Here is a 16,774-nt window from a genome sequence, read left to right as displayed (position 1 = left end):
GCACCACCAGTCTCTCTCCTCCTGGTGCTTCTTCTCTAGGATTCTTCTTCAGGTTTCAGGATTCAAAACCACCCCCCTCCCTTACTCTTTATTATTAAAATCCGAGGCTAGAAACCCCAGCCAACTCCCTTACTTCACACTCTCGCTTGCCTCCGTCTCAGATATCCTCCCACGGAGGAAGCAATAAAACTTCACTCTACCTAGCCTCTATTTAAAATACCCTTGATAGAAAAATAAAATAAGCTTCCAGACCTTCTCTTCTCAACTCCAACCAACCCGGCCTTCTCCTTTTCTTCCCTTTTCTATCCTTCCTCCTTCCACTCACGACAGCCACACCCAAGCCAACTGCAGCTGTCCCAATCTTCCCCTTCCCAGTCAAGCTCCTGCAAGCACTCTCAGGAAGTCCCCGCTACAGTATCAATCCTGATAAGAGAAATGTGGCTATTTCTGCTCTGGGAAGTCATAACAAGGGCTCAAGTATGATACAAACACGATACTATTTTGAGGATAGTACTCTGGCAACATTTTTAATGAGCTGGAGAGATAAAACAGAATTTCATCAAATCTGAAGGAGATAGGAAATTGGATAGGCAAGTTAATAGTGTAAATTTTCCCTCTCAATACCCATCAGCTTAAAAGTCACCCTAGGCCTAGGCTGCACTCTCAAAGAGGGCAGAGCAAGGAGCCAAAGGGTATTCAGGAATGTTATGGGATGAAACTGGAGTCTTAAGAATCTGAAAACTTAAGGACCTCTTTGGGCTATTTTTTTTTAAATCCTCCCCCAAGTGCACAAATGAGGCTTTTAGCCTCAAACACTGAGGGGTCTGAGAACAACAAAAGGGATAAATCACGTGCAGCCCCCAAATAGCACTTTTGCACCTCTGTTCTAAGAGACTGGAATGGCATTGAGAATAATCTTGATAGGTTAGTGAAAATAGTAGACAAATGCAAAGGTCTTCATAGAAGAAAAAGACAACAATAAAACAAGTGGAAATTATTCCAGTCTAGTAATGGATCACAAGTTGAAATACTGTAAAAGTTAGCTGTGCCGTGTGTTTACTAAATAGATGGATGCAATTTCAGGATAATTCAATAGAAGTAAACTTTCTAAATGATTGGAAGGAATAATTCCATTATATTTGGCATTGGTGATATCCCACCTTATGTACTGTACTTAATTCTGCACATTTTAAGAAAGATTCAAGTGAATTAAGTGGAAAAAATGCAACAAGGGATTGCAGATTAAGATTTATGAATATAATTTGAGAATTGGATTTATGTAGCCTTGAGAATTATTATCTCAGAAAAATAATATGAAAACATTGCTTCAGTACCTGAGGAGCAAAGAAGATTGAGATTTATTTTGTAGGAAGTATTGAGCAATAAGGATGCAAAAAACACCCCCTTCAGAAAAATGAAGATAAACAAGGAAAGGGAAAATGATGCAGGAATGCAGAGCAAGTCGAGCATCTGGGAACATAAATGGAGAAACTAGATGGTAGATAAAGAAATAGAGCCAAACAAAGGAAAGGCTAACATTTGGAGGTCATAGCAATGGAAAAGCAAAGAGCGAAAGAGAAGCAACAGAAAGAAATACAGTGGAGAGCAGGATGCATTGTGGGCTGCACCTGACCATCTATTGGATCATATTCAACTTGGAAGGCAAACTTTTAATATTGCAGGTGAACAGTTTTTTCAACCTGAGAGCCATATCTTATGCCAGACAGCTACTATTCCCAGTACCCTCTCCACAACTTGATGGGCTGGATAGCAGAGTTCCATGCTTGTCATTATCAGTGATCTTCTGGTTCATTAGAGAAAATTACCTCACTACTGACTCACTCACTACATCTGGCATCTAATCTTTCTCTGAAGCAGCAGTGTATCATATGGACCACTTCTGACTTATTAAATTTGCAGACATTTTAAGTTCTCCTAAAATCTTTCCTAAATGTGTTCTGCAGACTAAGATAGGCATTTTTATGTAGCTCATGGGGTCTGCATGGATAAGTAGGCTTTTATGATACCAAGAATCATGAGTGTAACTTGCAAGGCTCTAAGGAAAGAAAGATAGTGGGACTAAAAGAAACTACTGTTTTCTCACTTTGCAGCAGCAAGATTGGGATTGGGTTGTAGTACTTTGCTTTCAGTAGAATACATTGCTACAACACAAAAAGTCAAATACTGTAATAAAAATCAAGTTGATAATTATTAAAACAACACCACAGCATCCTATGGTATAGATTAGAGGATTTGGTTTTTATTTTATAAAATACCAATAATATGAAAAAATAATGAACAATTCTCAACTCACAATTCTATTGCCTTGTTCCACATGATAACATATCCAGAAAGTATGAAGGATTCAATATTTACAATATGTGTATTTCCCTTCTCTGTTCCCACATAGAGCCATTTGCTTTGGAAAGGTAGATGACAGAAGGTAATCCTATGTCAGAGGAAAAGACAATCACATTATATCAACCAATCAGTTTTTATTACAGTCACCGACCAACAGTACAAATAAAAGCATTAAAAATAACAACAACAACAATAATAATAATGAGAAATAAACATACAAAATAGACAAAATTATATATTACGATTAATGGTGGATTATTAGTGGGCAGAGTCCACCTAATTTTGCATACAAAATAACAAAATTCAGAAAAACTACTTCATACTGATCTGCTAACAGTAGTTGCCCTATGAAAAAGATCAGTATTTCCTGGATATTTTATTAGATGAGGTGTTACAAACTGAGTCCCTGAGCCCTCAGAGAAGACGCAGTATAGCAAGATGTGGACTGTAGTTTCAATGGTTCCTTGTCCACAGGGGCACAATCTCAGTTCATATGGTATTCTTTTTGTATTGGCCCTCCCAAACGGCTGTGGGAAGTGTGTTGCAGCATGCTAAAGTTAATGCCCTTCGGATTTTGGGGACAGTTATTCAATATAGATATCTCACTGCTTTAAAAGGGGGAGTTTGATTGCTCAAATAAACATTTATGGGAAAAGCAGCCCAATCTTGTTGGTTTTCCAGATCTTTAATATGTTATTTGAGTGCACTAAGTGCACACTCATACCCCATCATCAAAAGCACTTCCCTGGAGAAACCAAAATACTGGAGTTTTTGTGAGATGGTCCTGAACCATACTGATTCAAAATTGACTTCTATAAGAAGAGAACTCAAACCTGTAGGGGAAAAGAGAAGTTTTAACCAATGTGCAAAAATGTAAATCTGTGCACCTTTCGATTTTGGCTAGTCTTGCCTCCCACCTTCGTACTACATTTGGGACACTACCTGAAATATGGCTCTCATTAGGAATTTGGATTGCGCCTTTTCCAGAGGAGTAAAAGAGGTCACAGCTGAGCACCACAATCACATTACACAAATGTAGTAAAAACACACATCACATTTCTCATCTCAGATCATATAAAATAGTAGTTGTTAAACTAGTGTGGGAAAAACAGATCATACTTTTGAATTAAAGTCTATTTCTAAGGAGTGAACAAATATCAGCCTAAATTATTAGTTAAGGTTTGGAATCTTCACTGTCAGCAAACTATCCATGATCATTCATGCATCAGTCTGTTTTCACTAAAAGACTCCANCAAGAGACAGGGGAAGAGGATGAGTGCTTTTTGAACACCCTGTCAGCCCAAATATGGGAGAGAGAGAAGTCTTTTGCCTGCATCAGCTCAATCCAGAGCCATCCACAGGCAGCAGTCGCTTAACTGCGACATCATATGTGTTTTTCAAAATTTGGATTGCTAACAAAGAATTAAGGGAGTACTGGGATAGCTATTTCTACAATCTACCACTGCTCTCCTGGATCTTCAAGAGAAAATGTAACATTTCAGAAAACTGGAAGATACCACTTGATCCTGCTGTGAGATTGTCATACATTTGTTTAATTTCCTCATCCCATTAATCTAATCAGGGCTGGCCCATTCCAGGCCCACATTTGTGATGAATTGTATCCTTATGGTATTCTTCAGCTTCACACTAATACAGTGGAAGAAAAGCCTATCCAGTCCAAGATAATGCTAGCAAGGAATTTAGTCCAAGCTATAGGCTACTCCAGCCTTCTATTAGATAATCCCCCTGTAGTCTCCAAACTTTCTTGGCTCTTGGCTCTTGGCTCTTGGCTCTTGCCAATGGCTTTCTTTTCTGTGCATACAGGTGTTAGGTTAAATTACATTAGATTAAATTTATATATCTAAAGAGAAAGCAGCAAAATGCACAATAACCAGCTCTAAAGTGACAGGTGAAGCAGCTTCTTGGATGAGATGTGAAATGTCTTCAAGAAAAAAACCAAGTTCAGTTGCCTTTGAAAAAAAGCATTTTTGGGACAATCATGAAATTGCTTTAAAATGAAATTTCATTTCTTGCATTTTTTTTCTGAGCTTTTCCTCAAGAATGTCTCACAGTCTGTCAAAATCTTTTGTAGAGGTAGAGTGGGTATAACATTTGCTTGACATACAGCATAGGTCATTTGAAATCTAGAAAAAAATCTATTTTTCTTTCTTTCCTTGAGTTATCTATCTTTTGCAGGATTTCTCTTCCTTTTTATATGTCTACTGATGCACTGTTTTAGTATTTTCCTAGTCATTTAAAATAGATGAGTTTCATGCCCATCACTCAATCTTAATTCTAACTTTAATGGATATAGTTGTATGGTTCTTTTCCCCCAAACTCAGATTTTAAAAAAAAACTAGAATGATGATGGATGCTGAGTTAAAACTGTTACTTCCCAGTCATAGATAAATTTAACAAAAAAATTAGATTTTAGAATTATTTTAAAGTAGCCCTAACAGGTATGAAAAGATGGGCTCCAGCACGACTCTGAAAGCTCAGGAGATGAAATCCCTGGTCCCGGTGACTGACCCAGATTGGATCCTGCAAGGAAAATAACCTCCATTTTGGGAAAGGAGCCTTAGTTGCTGGTTTCTGGGTCCAATTCAAGGTTCTGATGGCTTGGGACCTTGTTAGCTTTGGAATGATTTGATTCAAATGGAATCTGCCATCTACAGATCATATAGATCTGTAAAAATGTGGCATCATCTCCTGGTCTCTCTGTGTGTTTATGTGCACACGCATACACCTACTTATTTACTACTTATTATGTATTTTATGCTTTGTTCAATTCATATAGATGCCCATCTCACATCTGTGACTCTAACTAGTTCACAACAATTAAAAACAACATCAAGAATGGTAAACAAATTCAACTAAAAACAACAAACATATAAAACCATACTAAAGCCATTACTAAAAACTATATTTAAAAATAAAAAACACAGTCACCAGTTTCTCTCCTGAGTTTATGTAAAAATTCTGAAGGCAAAGTTACACTCCCCTCTCCTGTAGACATTGCCCTACTGCTTATCACATAATCAAGATAGGCAGGCTTGCCCAACAAAAATTAAATTATTAAATAAATAATTAGATTAGTATTTATGAACTAAGTTTTAAAATGTTGCTTTATATGCCACTGAATTTGAGCTAGGATGAAAACTATTATTTGTGGGCTGCATCTTCTGTCAAATCACAACTACATTAACATTCAAAGCTACAATAACCTTTCAGCAAGATTAAAATTAATTCTACAATATAGACCAGAAATTGGATTCAGAATAAATTAGGATGTCCTTCTGCAGGCTACACTTCTCAACGTTATTTCTGTAATGCTATTAATCATACTTAAATCCATCAAGGATGGCTTTGGACAAAGAATGTGAAAAGTGGAATCTCGCACATGCCATGCAAAATGCTTGGGCAGAACAATGCCTATACTATTTGAAGAATCTTTAAATAAAAAATTGTGAATTAGAGCAGAGACGAGGGTCCTTAGACTCATTGGCATCTTTATTCCCTGGTTCATCTGGGACTGGTCCATGCGCTGCTTAAGCTTACTTGCATAAATATAATAAGGTTTCAGTATCCAAAAACACAAGAGTCAAATCAGATAAGTGTCAACGCTGCTAACATCGGATTTCTTGCTTTGACAACATATGGAGATGCATCCATTGTCCTTTACTTTAAGTTTTACTGTTAGAATTAGAATTAGATGATACTGGGGGGGGGAGGAATGTGCATGGGAGTTTAGTTAGACATAACGATACTGTATAATGGTGAGAACCAAGGCTGTTTGTAATAAGAGATGATAAGACATGGCGGATGAAGAACTGGGTGGAAAGCCAGCATTTCAAACTAATTGGAGAATGTGATTTATGACTGTTAGTAAGAGGAGGGAATTGTGCTTTGATACTACAGTATGTGCTGAGAGGAGGGGAAGCCAGATTTTGGCTTGGACTATGTAAGTGCCGATGTGTTGCTACTCGAATAAATATTCTTTAAGGTAAACAATGCCTCGAAGTTCTTTGAAGAGTTTCATATGTCGTAACCATAACAATAAGTAGACCCAAAAACTTTTGGAGTCTTACCTTTCTCGGTTAAATTTCAGGGAATGAAGAATCGCTGGCCGTTTCTGCCTTAGATTCCACAAATGGAGCATGTCATCTGAACTTGCACTAATTAAAGCACCCTAACAAGAAAAGAACATACTTTGTTTTATTATACTGTAATTATGCAGACTTTCCTGGGAAAATGGCAATTTTAAAAAGGTAGTTTGGATCTGTTGTTGCTGTTCTACATCTGCATCTTGCTAGGCAAACTGACCTGATTCAGGAGAAAGTGTCTCCTAGTTTCTTTACAGCAGCAGCAGCACTGTCAGTTTCTCATTACCCTTATTCTCAGAAGACAACATGAAATAAAATAAAACTGCTCAACTTTTTTTTTTAAAAAGAAAAAAGGAATATGTTCTAGTGTTTCCATCATTCAGTTCTGTGTACAGGTAGTCCTCGACTTACATGCTTAATGACTATTCAAAATTACAATGGCACTCAAAAAAGTAACTTATGACCATTTTTCACACTTACAATCATTGCAGAATCCCCATGGTCATTTATTTATTTATTTATATAATTTATTTTATAAATTAGGGTAACTATGGGTGGCTTACAGTTACATCAGAACTAAAACATAAACAGTTAAAACCAAAAACACCTGGGGGAGGATGGTGGCGGAGTGGGGGGGAGATAGGATCTGTTATTACTCAATCAACCATCTCCATTGCGCTGATCCCCCACTGGGGCTCTAAGCTGACTGGCTCAGCCACGTCTTTAGGCCCTTATGAAAAGATAGGAGGGTTGGGGGCAACCTCACATGGGGAGCAAGATGTTCCAGAAGGCAGGAGCAACAGCAGAGAAGGCTCTTCTCCTGGTCCCCACCAGCTGGAATACTCAGGCTTGACCTGCAGCCTGCCTCCTCTGATGGCCAGAGTGGTACGGGCCAATCCCAGTGGGGTGAGAGGGTCCCTCAAGTAACCTGGACCTATGTCATGAAGAGCTTTAAAGTTGATCACCAACACCTTAAATTGCACCCGGAAGCAGACTGGCAACCAATGCAGTGGTATTAAAGGGGCTATTCTTTGGACCCCCCCCAAACTACCCACAGTGCTGCACTCTGCACCAGCTGTAGCTTCCAAATGCTGTTCAAGGGTAGCCCCATGTAGAGTGCATTACAATAGTCCAGTCGTGAGATGATTAGGGACTGAACAATTGAGCACAGGGGATCCTGGTCCAGGAAAGGCCGCAACTGGTGCACAACACAAACTTGGGCAAAGGCTCTCCTAGCCACGACTGCCACCTGTTCCTCAAACAGGAGTCAGGAGTCCAGGAGAACCCCCAAGTTGCAGACTGGGGGTCTTTCTGGGGCAATGCCACCCCATCCAAGTCAAAGATGACAAAATCCCAGATCCCGGATCCTCGCAAACTCAAAGCCATTTGGTCTTACCAGGGTTCAGTTGAAGCCTGCTGCCCCCCATCCAGGTCCCCATAGCCTCCAAGCACCACAAAAGGGCAGCCATAGTATCACTTGGGTCACCAAAAATGAACTATAGAGTTGGGTGTCATCAGCATACAGTAGATATGTCAACCCATGGTGACAGATGATCTCACCCAGCAGTTTCATATACTTGTTGAAAAGGAATGGAAAAAGTTCCCAGCTTTGCAGTACACACAGAATAGTGGCTGAGGGCTGGACCCTAACCCTGCCACAGAGAAAGGAGCCCAACCAGCACAGAACTGTGCCACTCATCCCCATCCCCTGCAGCTGGCCCTAAAAGATACCATAGTCGATGGTAACCAAAGCTAGGTACTGGCTGTAATATTGTAAAAAATGTACATGTTATTGTAGACCATGTAGAATAAATATATACCCAGCATCCATTTAGAACAGACTTGGACAGACATGGGTCACATCTGGCTCTTTGGCTATCCCTGTCTGACCCACGTGAGGTTAATCAGAAATCAGAAATCAAATGTAAAATAAGAGTGCTGCATGAGGCAGGGGAAGAAGCCAAGTTAGGTCTGACTCTGTGGAGTCACGGTGCACTCCTTCATGCAGCTGGTGGCCGCAGGGAGCACTTTTCTGAGCTTGTGCAGCACTCCCCCACCACCTATAGCAACCTGAGGAGTTGAGGTGACAGACTTTGAGGACATCAAATCAGATTACATTGGTTCGGCCCTCTAAAACAGTCCCAGTTTCTTATGTGGCCCCTTGGGAAAATTAATTGCCGAATTAAATTTAGAAGTTTAAAAACTATTCGTGACTATATACTCTCATGCCAGTCGAGCCATTGATCAATGTCTTAATTTGCTTTCAAATTCAGGCAATGCTGCTGTCCATTTGCAAGGGCAAATTATCTTTGAAACATAGAGAAAAACACCCTTTTTCTGACCCAGTCCCTAGGCGTCAGGCTTTGCTCACAATGACTGCTCATAGAAAACTCTGAGTAACTGTTAAAAAATACCAACCCTCATTAACAATTGACCTGGTGGAGGCTGTTCCAGTGCTGGAATCTTTGAAGCCTACCCAATGGACTAGAAACTACCCTCAGTTTGTTACATTACTACACCTATAGTGTAGTTTCAGGGTTTCCTCACAAATTCTTGGTAGATTCCTTTGGGCTTGGTATTCTCTTTTCCTCCTACTAACCCTAACCCTAACCCTATGATTCTACGATTTACAGATACTCCTTGACCTAAGTCCACAATTGAGCCCAAAATTTATGTTGCTAAGCGAGACATTTGTTAAGTGATTTTTGCCCCATTTTACAATTTTCTTGCCACATTTGTTAAGTGAATCATCATAGTTGTTAAAATAGTAAGGTGGTTGTTAAGTGAATCTGGCTTCCCCAGGACACTACCACCATCATAAATAGGAGTCAGTTGCCAAGTGTCTGAATTTTGATCATGTGACATGGGGATGTTGAAATGGTCGTGTGAAAAACATTCATAAGTCAATTTTTTCAGTACCGTTGTAACTTCAGTCACTAAACCAAGTGTTGTAAGTCGAGAACCACTTGTATTACTTTTTAAGTAAGGTGGCAAACATACCTCATACTCCTTCCTCCTCTTTGTATTTTCCCCACAACAACAAGCCTGTGAGGTGGAAGGTCTGAGAAAGAGTGATTGGCTCAACGTCATCCAGTCAACTTTCATGCTTAAACTGTCAATTTGAAACCTGCAGATCAACCAACCAGATGCTCATCAAAGAATCACTATATTCATTCATTTTGGGGTCTCCAAATGGCCCATTTTATCTGTATTCTCTTATTTAATTTTCACCATCGATTCATCTTATGAGAGTATTTCCTCTAGATCACATTTTTTCTACAATTTTCTCCAAAACCAATATGTATTTTTTAAATTATTATAGTTCCTTGGAGTATAGCATGTAACTGTTAACAGCCTAAACATTTCTCTTTCATACAAAACCATAATAATCCAGATGATATTGATTCATACTTTCAGATATAAGTTTTAGTCCCTTAATTCATTATAACTATCCTTCACTTTTTGCATATTCAACTCTACTTAACATGGCTCCGGAACTGCCCATTGCCCAGAGCCTTTCTCTGAGAGAGATCGGCAGTTAAGAAGCATGAAATATAAATAAATAACGTCAAATCACCTTCTTCCTCTGTCACAAGTAGACATCATATTATTTATTTCCCCATTTTCTGTTAATTAATAATTAATTAATTAATATTAATAATTATTACTTTTTAAATTTTCTCCTCTTATATTCCAAGTTACATTTTTTGTAAGCCATGATGGTACAGATAGGCTCATATACACTATTCTTTGCTGCCCACCACAGTTTTGATCAATCAAAGCTTTGAAGAATGATTTTAGTAAGACTGAGAAGGAATAAACTAGTACATGATCCCTCATCATGTACATGCAGCATTCCCTGCTTTAAAAAAACCAAGGATAATACAGATCAGTTGTATCACATTTTAAGCAGAATGCCACAAGCTCATCTGAAGCCCAGTATTTCTCCAAGCATACTCTCACTATTCTGGCATCTCTAATTTAGACTCCAGATTGAAAGCCAAAATACTATTACCTGTATCCCACCATCTAGGAGGCATATATGGTGTACTGATACACATTTAGGATATACGTATTGCACATTTATTTTGAATTTAAATATTTATTATATTTATAATTCAATTTATTTATTTATTATTTATGGTATTTATTTGCTGTCCATCTTGTATCCAGTGACTCTCCGTGTCTTACAGCAAAAAAATAAATTACAATGGAATTGTAGAATGTACATGGAAATGAAAGATCTGTAGTATACTTGCCCAAATTTTTATCCTAAATTTTGATAGCATTAGCTATTAATTTATAAAACTGTTAAAATCCAAAGAAACAGACTTGTGTGAATAATAGGCTATCTAGACCAAGATTTCATTTTCATTAACGTCTTTCTTCCTTCAAAACCTTATTTTCTGAGACATAATGACTAAAACAGTCCAATGTCACTGTAGTGCAATTCTTATTAATGAAGTCTTACCTCATTAATTAAAAATTGAAGCTGCAGAACAGCAGCATCACTTTCATGATGACAATAGCAATCAACACCTGGCCTTCCCAATCTGTTAAGTACCATAGTCAAGGATCAGATTGCTTAGGTTGATTGATGAAATAAGAGAAATACAGAATCAAAGCAGAATTAACCTTTGTTTTTACTAATCTGAGAGGAAAATTAAAAGCTGTCTGTGAAAAGGTTTAGAGACTTCTAGAGTTTATTTTCATCCTAGATTATGAGTTCAAAGGATTCATACAGAGCAATTTATTCAACCTACCCCAATATTAGTAATAATATTCAAATATCCTACAGCATTCTTGATTCTTATTAGGCTGACTTTTCTGGGATACATTACTGCCCAGTATTGGTATTCTTAATGTTTTGTGTATCTCAGATGTTGACAACTAATTCAGAAGTTAGCCAAAAGGACTGGAACCCAAACTGATGTCCAATTTCAGTTGGCACTTTCTAACTAGAATGAGAATAGTTAGTCTTTGGGAAGAATTATGGATGAAGGTGCTCTCTATATAAATGAAATAATGTATAAATCACATAATCAAATGTCTGGATAGTGATAGCATCACTCTGTTCCAAAGCAGGAAATCTGGCAAATACTAGAATGGATGCAGTTGTTTATATGGATTATTTTCTGCTACTGTATAAAGCATGATAAAATAATCTCCCACTACTAATTCAAAATGCTTATTTCTTCCCGATTATTTGATATGTAATTATGGTCTTTTCCAAATAGCCTTATGTTACCATCTTTAAGGGCTTAATTGTAGTTCTTAAATGTAGACATCATCCTTCAGTGGTTCCACGGTGACTGAGAGCAAAACTAGTTCCAAAAGAAGATCAAGCTATCTAATCAAGTCCATAATTATGAAACAAACTGAGGCCCAGAATCAACCTTGGCACATAGAACTAGAAAGAACCTTTGATTTATACTGCCACAAAAAATAGCAAAGCATAGTTTAAAAATTATTCTGTATTTATCTGATGATAAACAAACTGATAAACCTGTAAACTGTGGTTGAAACTATCATACTGCCCAACAGCAAAGGATACATTCGTATTGCACCTGTTCTTGTTCCAATAGCCAGAATCTTTTGAACTGGGTCAAAAGCTAAGACAGTGGGCAGATATGGAAATCCATGACGAACTGTCTGCAATAGAAAATATAAATCTTAGTTGGAAAGAATAGTTGTAACTCCTAGATATATTTTCTATGCTTTCTTTAATTCCTAAAGCAAATAAAAAGCTGAGTGGCCACTCAGTGATAAAAAAAAATCAATTAACTAATCATATAGGTTTTAATGCATTGACCAGGTAAATTGTATGCATGCAGATACATATTGCAAACTTCAACACAAGACCAAATTTAAAATTTATTCTGCAGTGTGGAGAATTTTGGATACCAGCAGACAGTTTAGAACAGCCTATGGAGTGCAAAATGCAGCTCAAATCAGGGGAAAAATATACATTATAAGACAAACACTTTAAAAATTTTCCAGCATAAGCAAGCATTCAATGTGGAAGGAGATAATTTCAGAATTTCTGAGCTTCACCATATTATACTTGCTCACCAGTTAGTTAAGAAAAACAAAAATCCAAAAGAAAAGCAAAAGAAAAGACTCTGCTCTCAGTTACTCATGCCCTCATTATTTCCAGAGTAGATTAGTGTAATGCACTCTACATGGGGCTGCCCTTGAAGAGCATCCTAAAATTTCAGCTGGTGCAAAATGCAGTGACATGGGCAGTTATATGTGCACACGTTACACCTCTGCTGTGCAAGCTGTATTAGTTGCCAGTTTGCTTGCAGGTCCGATTGAAGGTGCTGGTTTTGACCTTTAAAGCCCTTCATTGCATGGGGCCAGGATATCTAAGGGACCACCTCCACCTGATTAAATCTGGCAGAAGAGGTTTGCTTTGGGTTCCACCTGCAAAGAGTTTCATTTGGTTTTAACACCAATTTTCTCCACTATCTTGTGGTTAATAATATCGTTGATGTCTTTTAATTGTAGTTGTAGTTTTTTACTTTAATTATTTTTATTGTAAGCCACTTGATCACTTTACTATGATATGGATGGCTATATAAGAAATTGCAGAGAGTTTAAAATATGACAGGTATCCAGAAGATTTTAACAACAAAATTATTACTTCATGACAGATTTATGAATCAGCCAATATCACAACTTGTACAGAGATATAAAGAAAATTAGACTTAGCACATACAGAACTAGAACCTTAGAGCAAATTCCCAGTGACATGTGTTTATTATTTCTACAGAAAGAGAAACCTTCTTGAAGATATGTGATTTCTTGGGCTTCTCTAAGAGCAGGGGTGTCAAACTGCTGGCCTGCAGGCCGGATGCGTTATGCCAAAACCGCACCCACCCCATTGCCGGCAATAGAAAAAAAGTTGCGACATGTCACGACACGTCACGTGACGTTGCGAGTTTGACACCCCTGTCTTAGAGATTCCCAATGTTAATCAAAGGCTACTGTGGATGATAGACACACTCTTCTTTCCCCATCCTTCCTTCTCCACATACTATACTTCTGTTTCTCTTATAACAAAGAAACCACCAGAGTGATAATCTGAGCAGGTACATGGCAAAAAGCCATCTCCATTTACAGAAATGTGGACTGTGAGTCAAGAAGGGCCATGGCTGGGATACGTAGCCTTTCCTACAATGTATTTTTAAACCTTGCAGGTGCAAACCAGAGCAAACCAGTCATCCAGACTTCTGGATTGTATCAACAGAACAGCCTTGTGGCCTCTGATGAAAAAACAAATTTATCATAGAATAATAAGATTCTTGATGGCATTTGCTGAAAACATCTAACAAATCAATCCCTCCTGAAACTGTTTTCTTTAAAAGTCTTCCTCCCCTTCCCACTCCTTGACTCAACTGCCATATTCTCTAAGCTCATATTTTTGAGATTTTTAAAATAATTTTTATATATAAGCATTTCCTTTTTTTGTAGACATTTCATAATAAAGCATGGAATTATTTTATGAAGTTCTTCATGTCATCTTCCTGTATCAGAAAATGTAAAATTCGTTTGCAATAAGTAAATACCTCAATATAGTTTGTTTTTTAAGAAACACAAAATTGTTTCTTATTAAAAGGGACAGGGGAAAAATGGTATAAAAAGCCATAGGAATGAATAAAGTATTTTAAAGTACAAGTATTAAGGAAATCAATTCCACAGGTAGGCTGAAACTACTTTTAGTGACTATAATACTACTAGACTATTGCAAGTCTGACTGGGCATATTTATTCCTCCTCCTTACAGTTCAGTGAATTAGAGAGCTGTTTGCCTGAGCTATATCCAAAAATAATGTTAGAACCCCTTTTTCCAAGACAATGATTCCTATATGTCTTAAGGTCATTTTCATTATGCTTTAGCACCAGATATAAATTTTATCTTCAGCTCAGATGTTAGAGGATAGGAAAGGATAGAGTGTGTCAGAACCCATTTCTATTTCATTTCTATCTATCTCCTCTGATCTAAAAACAAATCTCACTTTTCCCTGGGTTCTGCCATACTCCCAAGGGGGAGGGGGGATATGCTGTGGGGTTATTGCTTTCGCTTCCTCTATTCGCTACAATGTAACCTTTTGCTTTGTTATTGCTTCTGTGTCCGCTGCCTGCTACAATGTAACAATTTGCTTCCTACACTGCATCTCTCTCTGAACTTTCTTCTCCCTAACCTGTCAGCTAGGAAAAGGGGAGGGGAGAAAGAAATACAACCTTCGGAGCCTGGCTTATTTCTCAGGTCTCAAAAGGAGAAGAGCTGCTTGAACATCATGCTATGACCAGAGCCGGACCGATGTTCTCTCCCCTTTCCCATGATGGACTTAACACCTGGGGATTGGCCGGTCTGAACCGTCCGGATGAACTGTGGGGTGGGGTTTGCTTGAGGACACTTTAAAGTATCAATCTGTAAAGGAATCCCTCAAATCCTGTCTACTATGCCTGCTATCAACTACTTTTAATAAAAGTTCCTGTTGGAGGAAACCGTCTCCAAGAGTTCTGTTTTCTTAAGATGTGGGATTGAAGTGGGTCCTTACATTAGACAGGATCTGCAGTAATAGTCAACCTGGAAGGAAGACCCTTACCAGGGGACTTTGCAAAAACTACAATGTCAGATGATGGGGCAGGGAATGAAGACCCCACCATAAAAGGGGAGCCCTCCCTCTGGCAGGGACCCTGCCAGTTGTTGGGATCTGAGACGTCATACTCCTCAGAAGAAGAAATGGTGGAAACGTGCAACCACAAACCTTGGTGGTCGATGGGCGTTGGCAAGAAAGACAAATGGGAAAAAGTATTGTGGAAAGTGACCCTGAGGTGGGGCAGCCACCAACCCGGATGGAAGCAAGAGATGGAGAAATCCCTGCACCTTAGCGAAGAGGAAGGTCACGCGCAGCACTCAAACTGGATCCTAGAGAAAGCTATTGACCAGATGAAAAGAACCCTCGGTTCTCTCGTGGAGGAGCACCCTGAATCTCAGGGCCGCACCAACACCTTGGGCTACAACTGGAGAGGCACTGAGGGGGAATCGGAAATTGTAGCCCCGGAGACGTCCGCAGAGACAGCAGCTACCGTTTGGGCAGCCCCCACTCCCTGCCAACCTGCAGAGGGCGATCAGGATGGGAGACAATACCGTCGGCGGCGAAGGCACCGATCCATCCAAAGATTCCCACGAAATTTAGGGGGGAGTTGCAACGCTTGGGGTTCTTCCTAACCCAAGTCCTTAGCTACATGAAAGAATATGGGCAAGACATCCCCAGCGACAAAGCCCATATCCGTATCGTGCAATCCACTCTGGACGGGGCGGCTGCAGACTGGATGGTGAACCTGCATGATTCCAATGCCCCAGAGCTCAACGACTTCAACCGCTTCATGTCCTCTCTGAGAAGGCGATTCGAGGACCCCCTGGCTGATCAAAAGGCTCACGAGAGAATCAAAACAGTGAGGCAGGGCAGACACCCGGTAGCCGAATATACACAAGAATTCCTGGCCATCGCCAAAAAGCTGAACTGGCCAGAAGACATCCTCCTTAGCCATTTCAAAGATGGCCTAAACTATGACCTGTATGATGCTTGCCTGCCTTGAGGGGACCCACGCCAACTCGATGAATGATACGTCCTGGCAGAGGAAGTAGAGATCGACCTACTGAAGAGGCACCTCCGAGGAAAACCATGGGGCCGCTCGCCTCCTGAGTCAACGCGCGACCCAGCGAAACCACCGGCTATGGCCAAGAAGTCAACAGGTTGTTTCAAATGCGGGAGAGAGGGGCATCGCACTGTAGAATGCTGCTCGAAAGCCCCTCAGTGCAATCCAGACCGATCACTGGCCAGGAAATCAGGGAAGTCCCCAGCCAAGCCAAGAGAACCCGCCATGAGGGCGACAAAGGCTGTGAGTCCCCACCCCCTGCCAAGTGTGGGGAGGGAACTCCGGCCTACATTGCAGGGGCGGTGGACACCTCGGATGACAGCTCGGAGGGCAAACCCCTGGTAAGTGGACCCATCGCACCCATCCTCAAGACAGTGACTATATTAGCCCCCTCCATGCCCGAAGCTGTCAAAGTGAAAGCCTTAATAGACTCTGGCTGCACCCACTGCCTCATTAGCCCAACGCTAGTGGGGAACTTGGGCATCCCGGTGAGGAGGCTGAAACAACCAATCTCATTTGGCCAGTTAGATGGGTCTATAGCAGGGGGGGGGGTGCCAGCTACCCTAGTCACTTTACCAGTCTACCTTTCCCTGGGGAACCACGATGAAGACATGTTTGTAGTGACTCCAGGCATGGAAT

At 39.8% G+C, this 16,774-nt stretch overlaps 1 protein-coding gene across 2 annotated transcripts in view; it reads right to left on the bottom strand.

Annotated features, from left to right (window-relative positions):
- Window positions 1-16,774, bottom strand: part of STXBP5L (syntaxin binding protein 5 like) — an 84,617-nt gene that overhangs the window by 64,979 nt on the left and 2,864 nt on the right. For both annotated transcript variants that reach the window (XM_015812118.1, XM_015812117.1), the window contains exons 2-5: window positions 12,019-12,116; window positions 10,936-11,017; window positions 6,450-6,550; window positions 2,315-2,449 (exon numbers count right to left, since the gene is read on the bottom strand). In XM_015812118.1, coding sequence (XP_015667604.1) covers window positions 2,315-2,449; window positions 6,450-6,550; window positions 10,936-11,017; window positions 12,019-12,116 — 416 coding nt within the window. The remainder of the gene's footprint in view (window positions 1-2,314; window positions 2,450-6,449; window positions 6,551-10,935; window positions 11,018-12,018; window positions 12,117-16,774) is intronic.

This window comes from Protobothrops mucrosquamatus, unplaced genomic scaffold (genome assembly GCF_001527695.2).
Source record: "Protobothrops mucrosquamatus isolate PMUCROS unplaced genomic scaffold, P.Mucros_1.0 scaffold69, whole genome shotgun sequence".
In the NCBI taxonomy this organism is placed as follows: Eukaryota; Metazoa; Chordata; class Lepidosauria; order Squamata; family Viperidae; genus Protobothrops; species Protobothrops mucrosquamatus.
The sequence above is the reverse complement of the archived record's forward strand: the minus strand, read 5'-3'. Positions and strand labels throughout refer to the sequence as shown.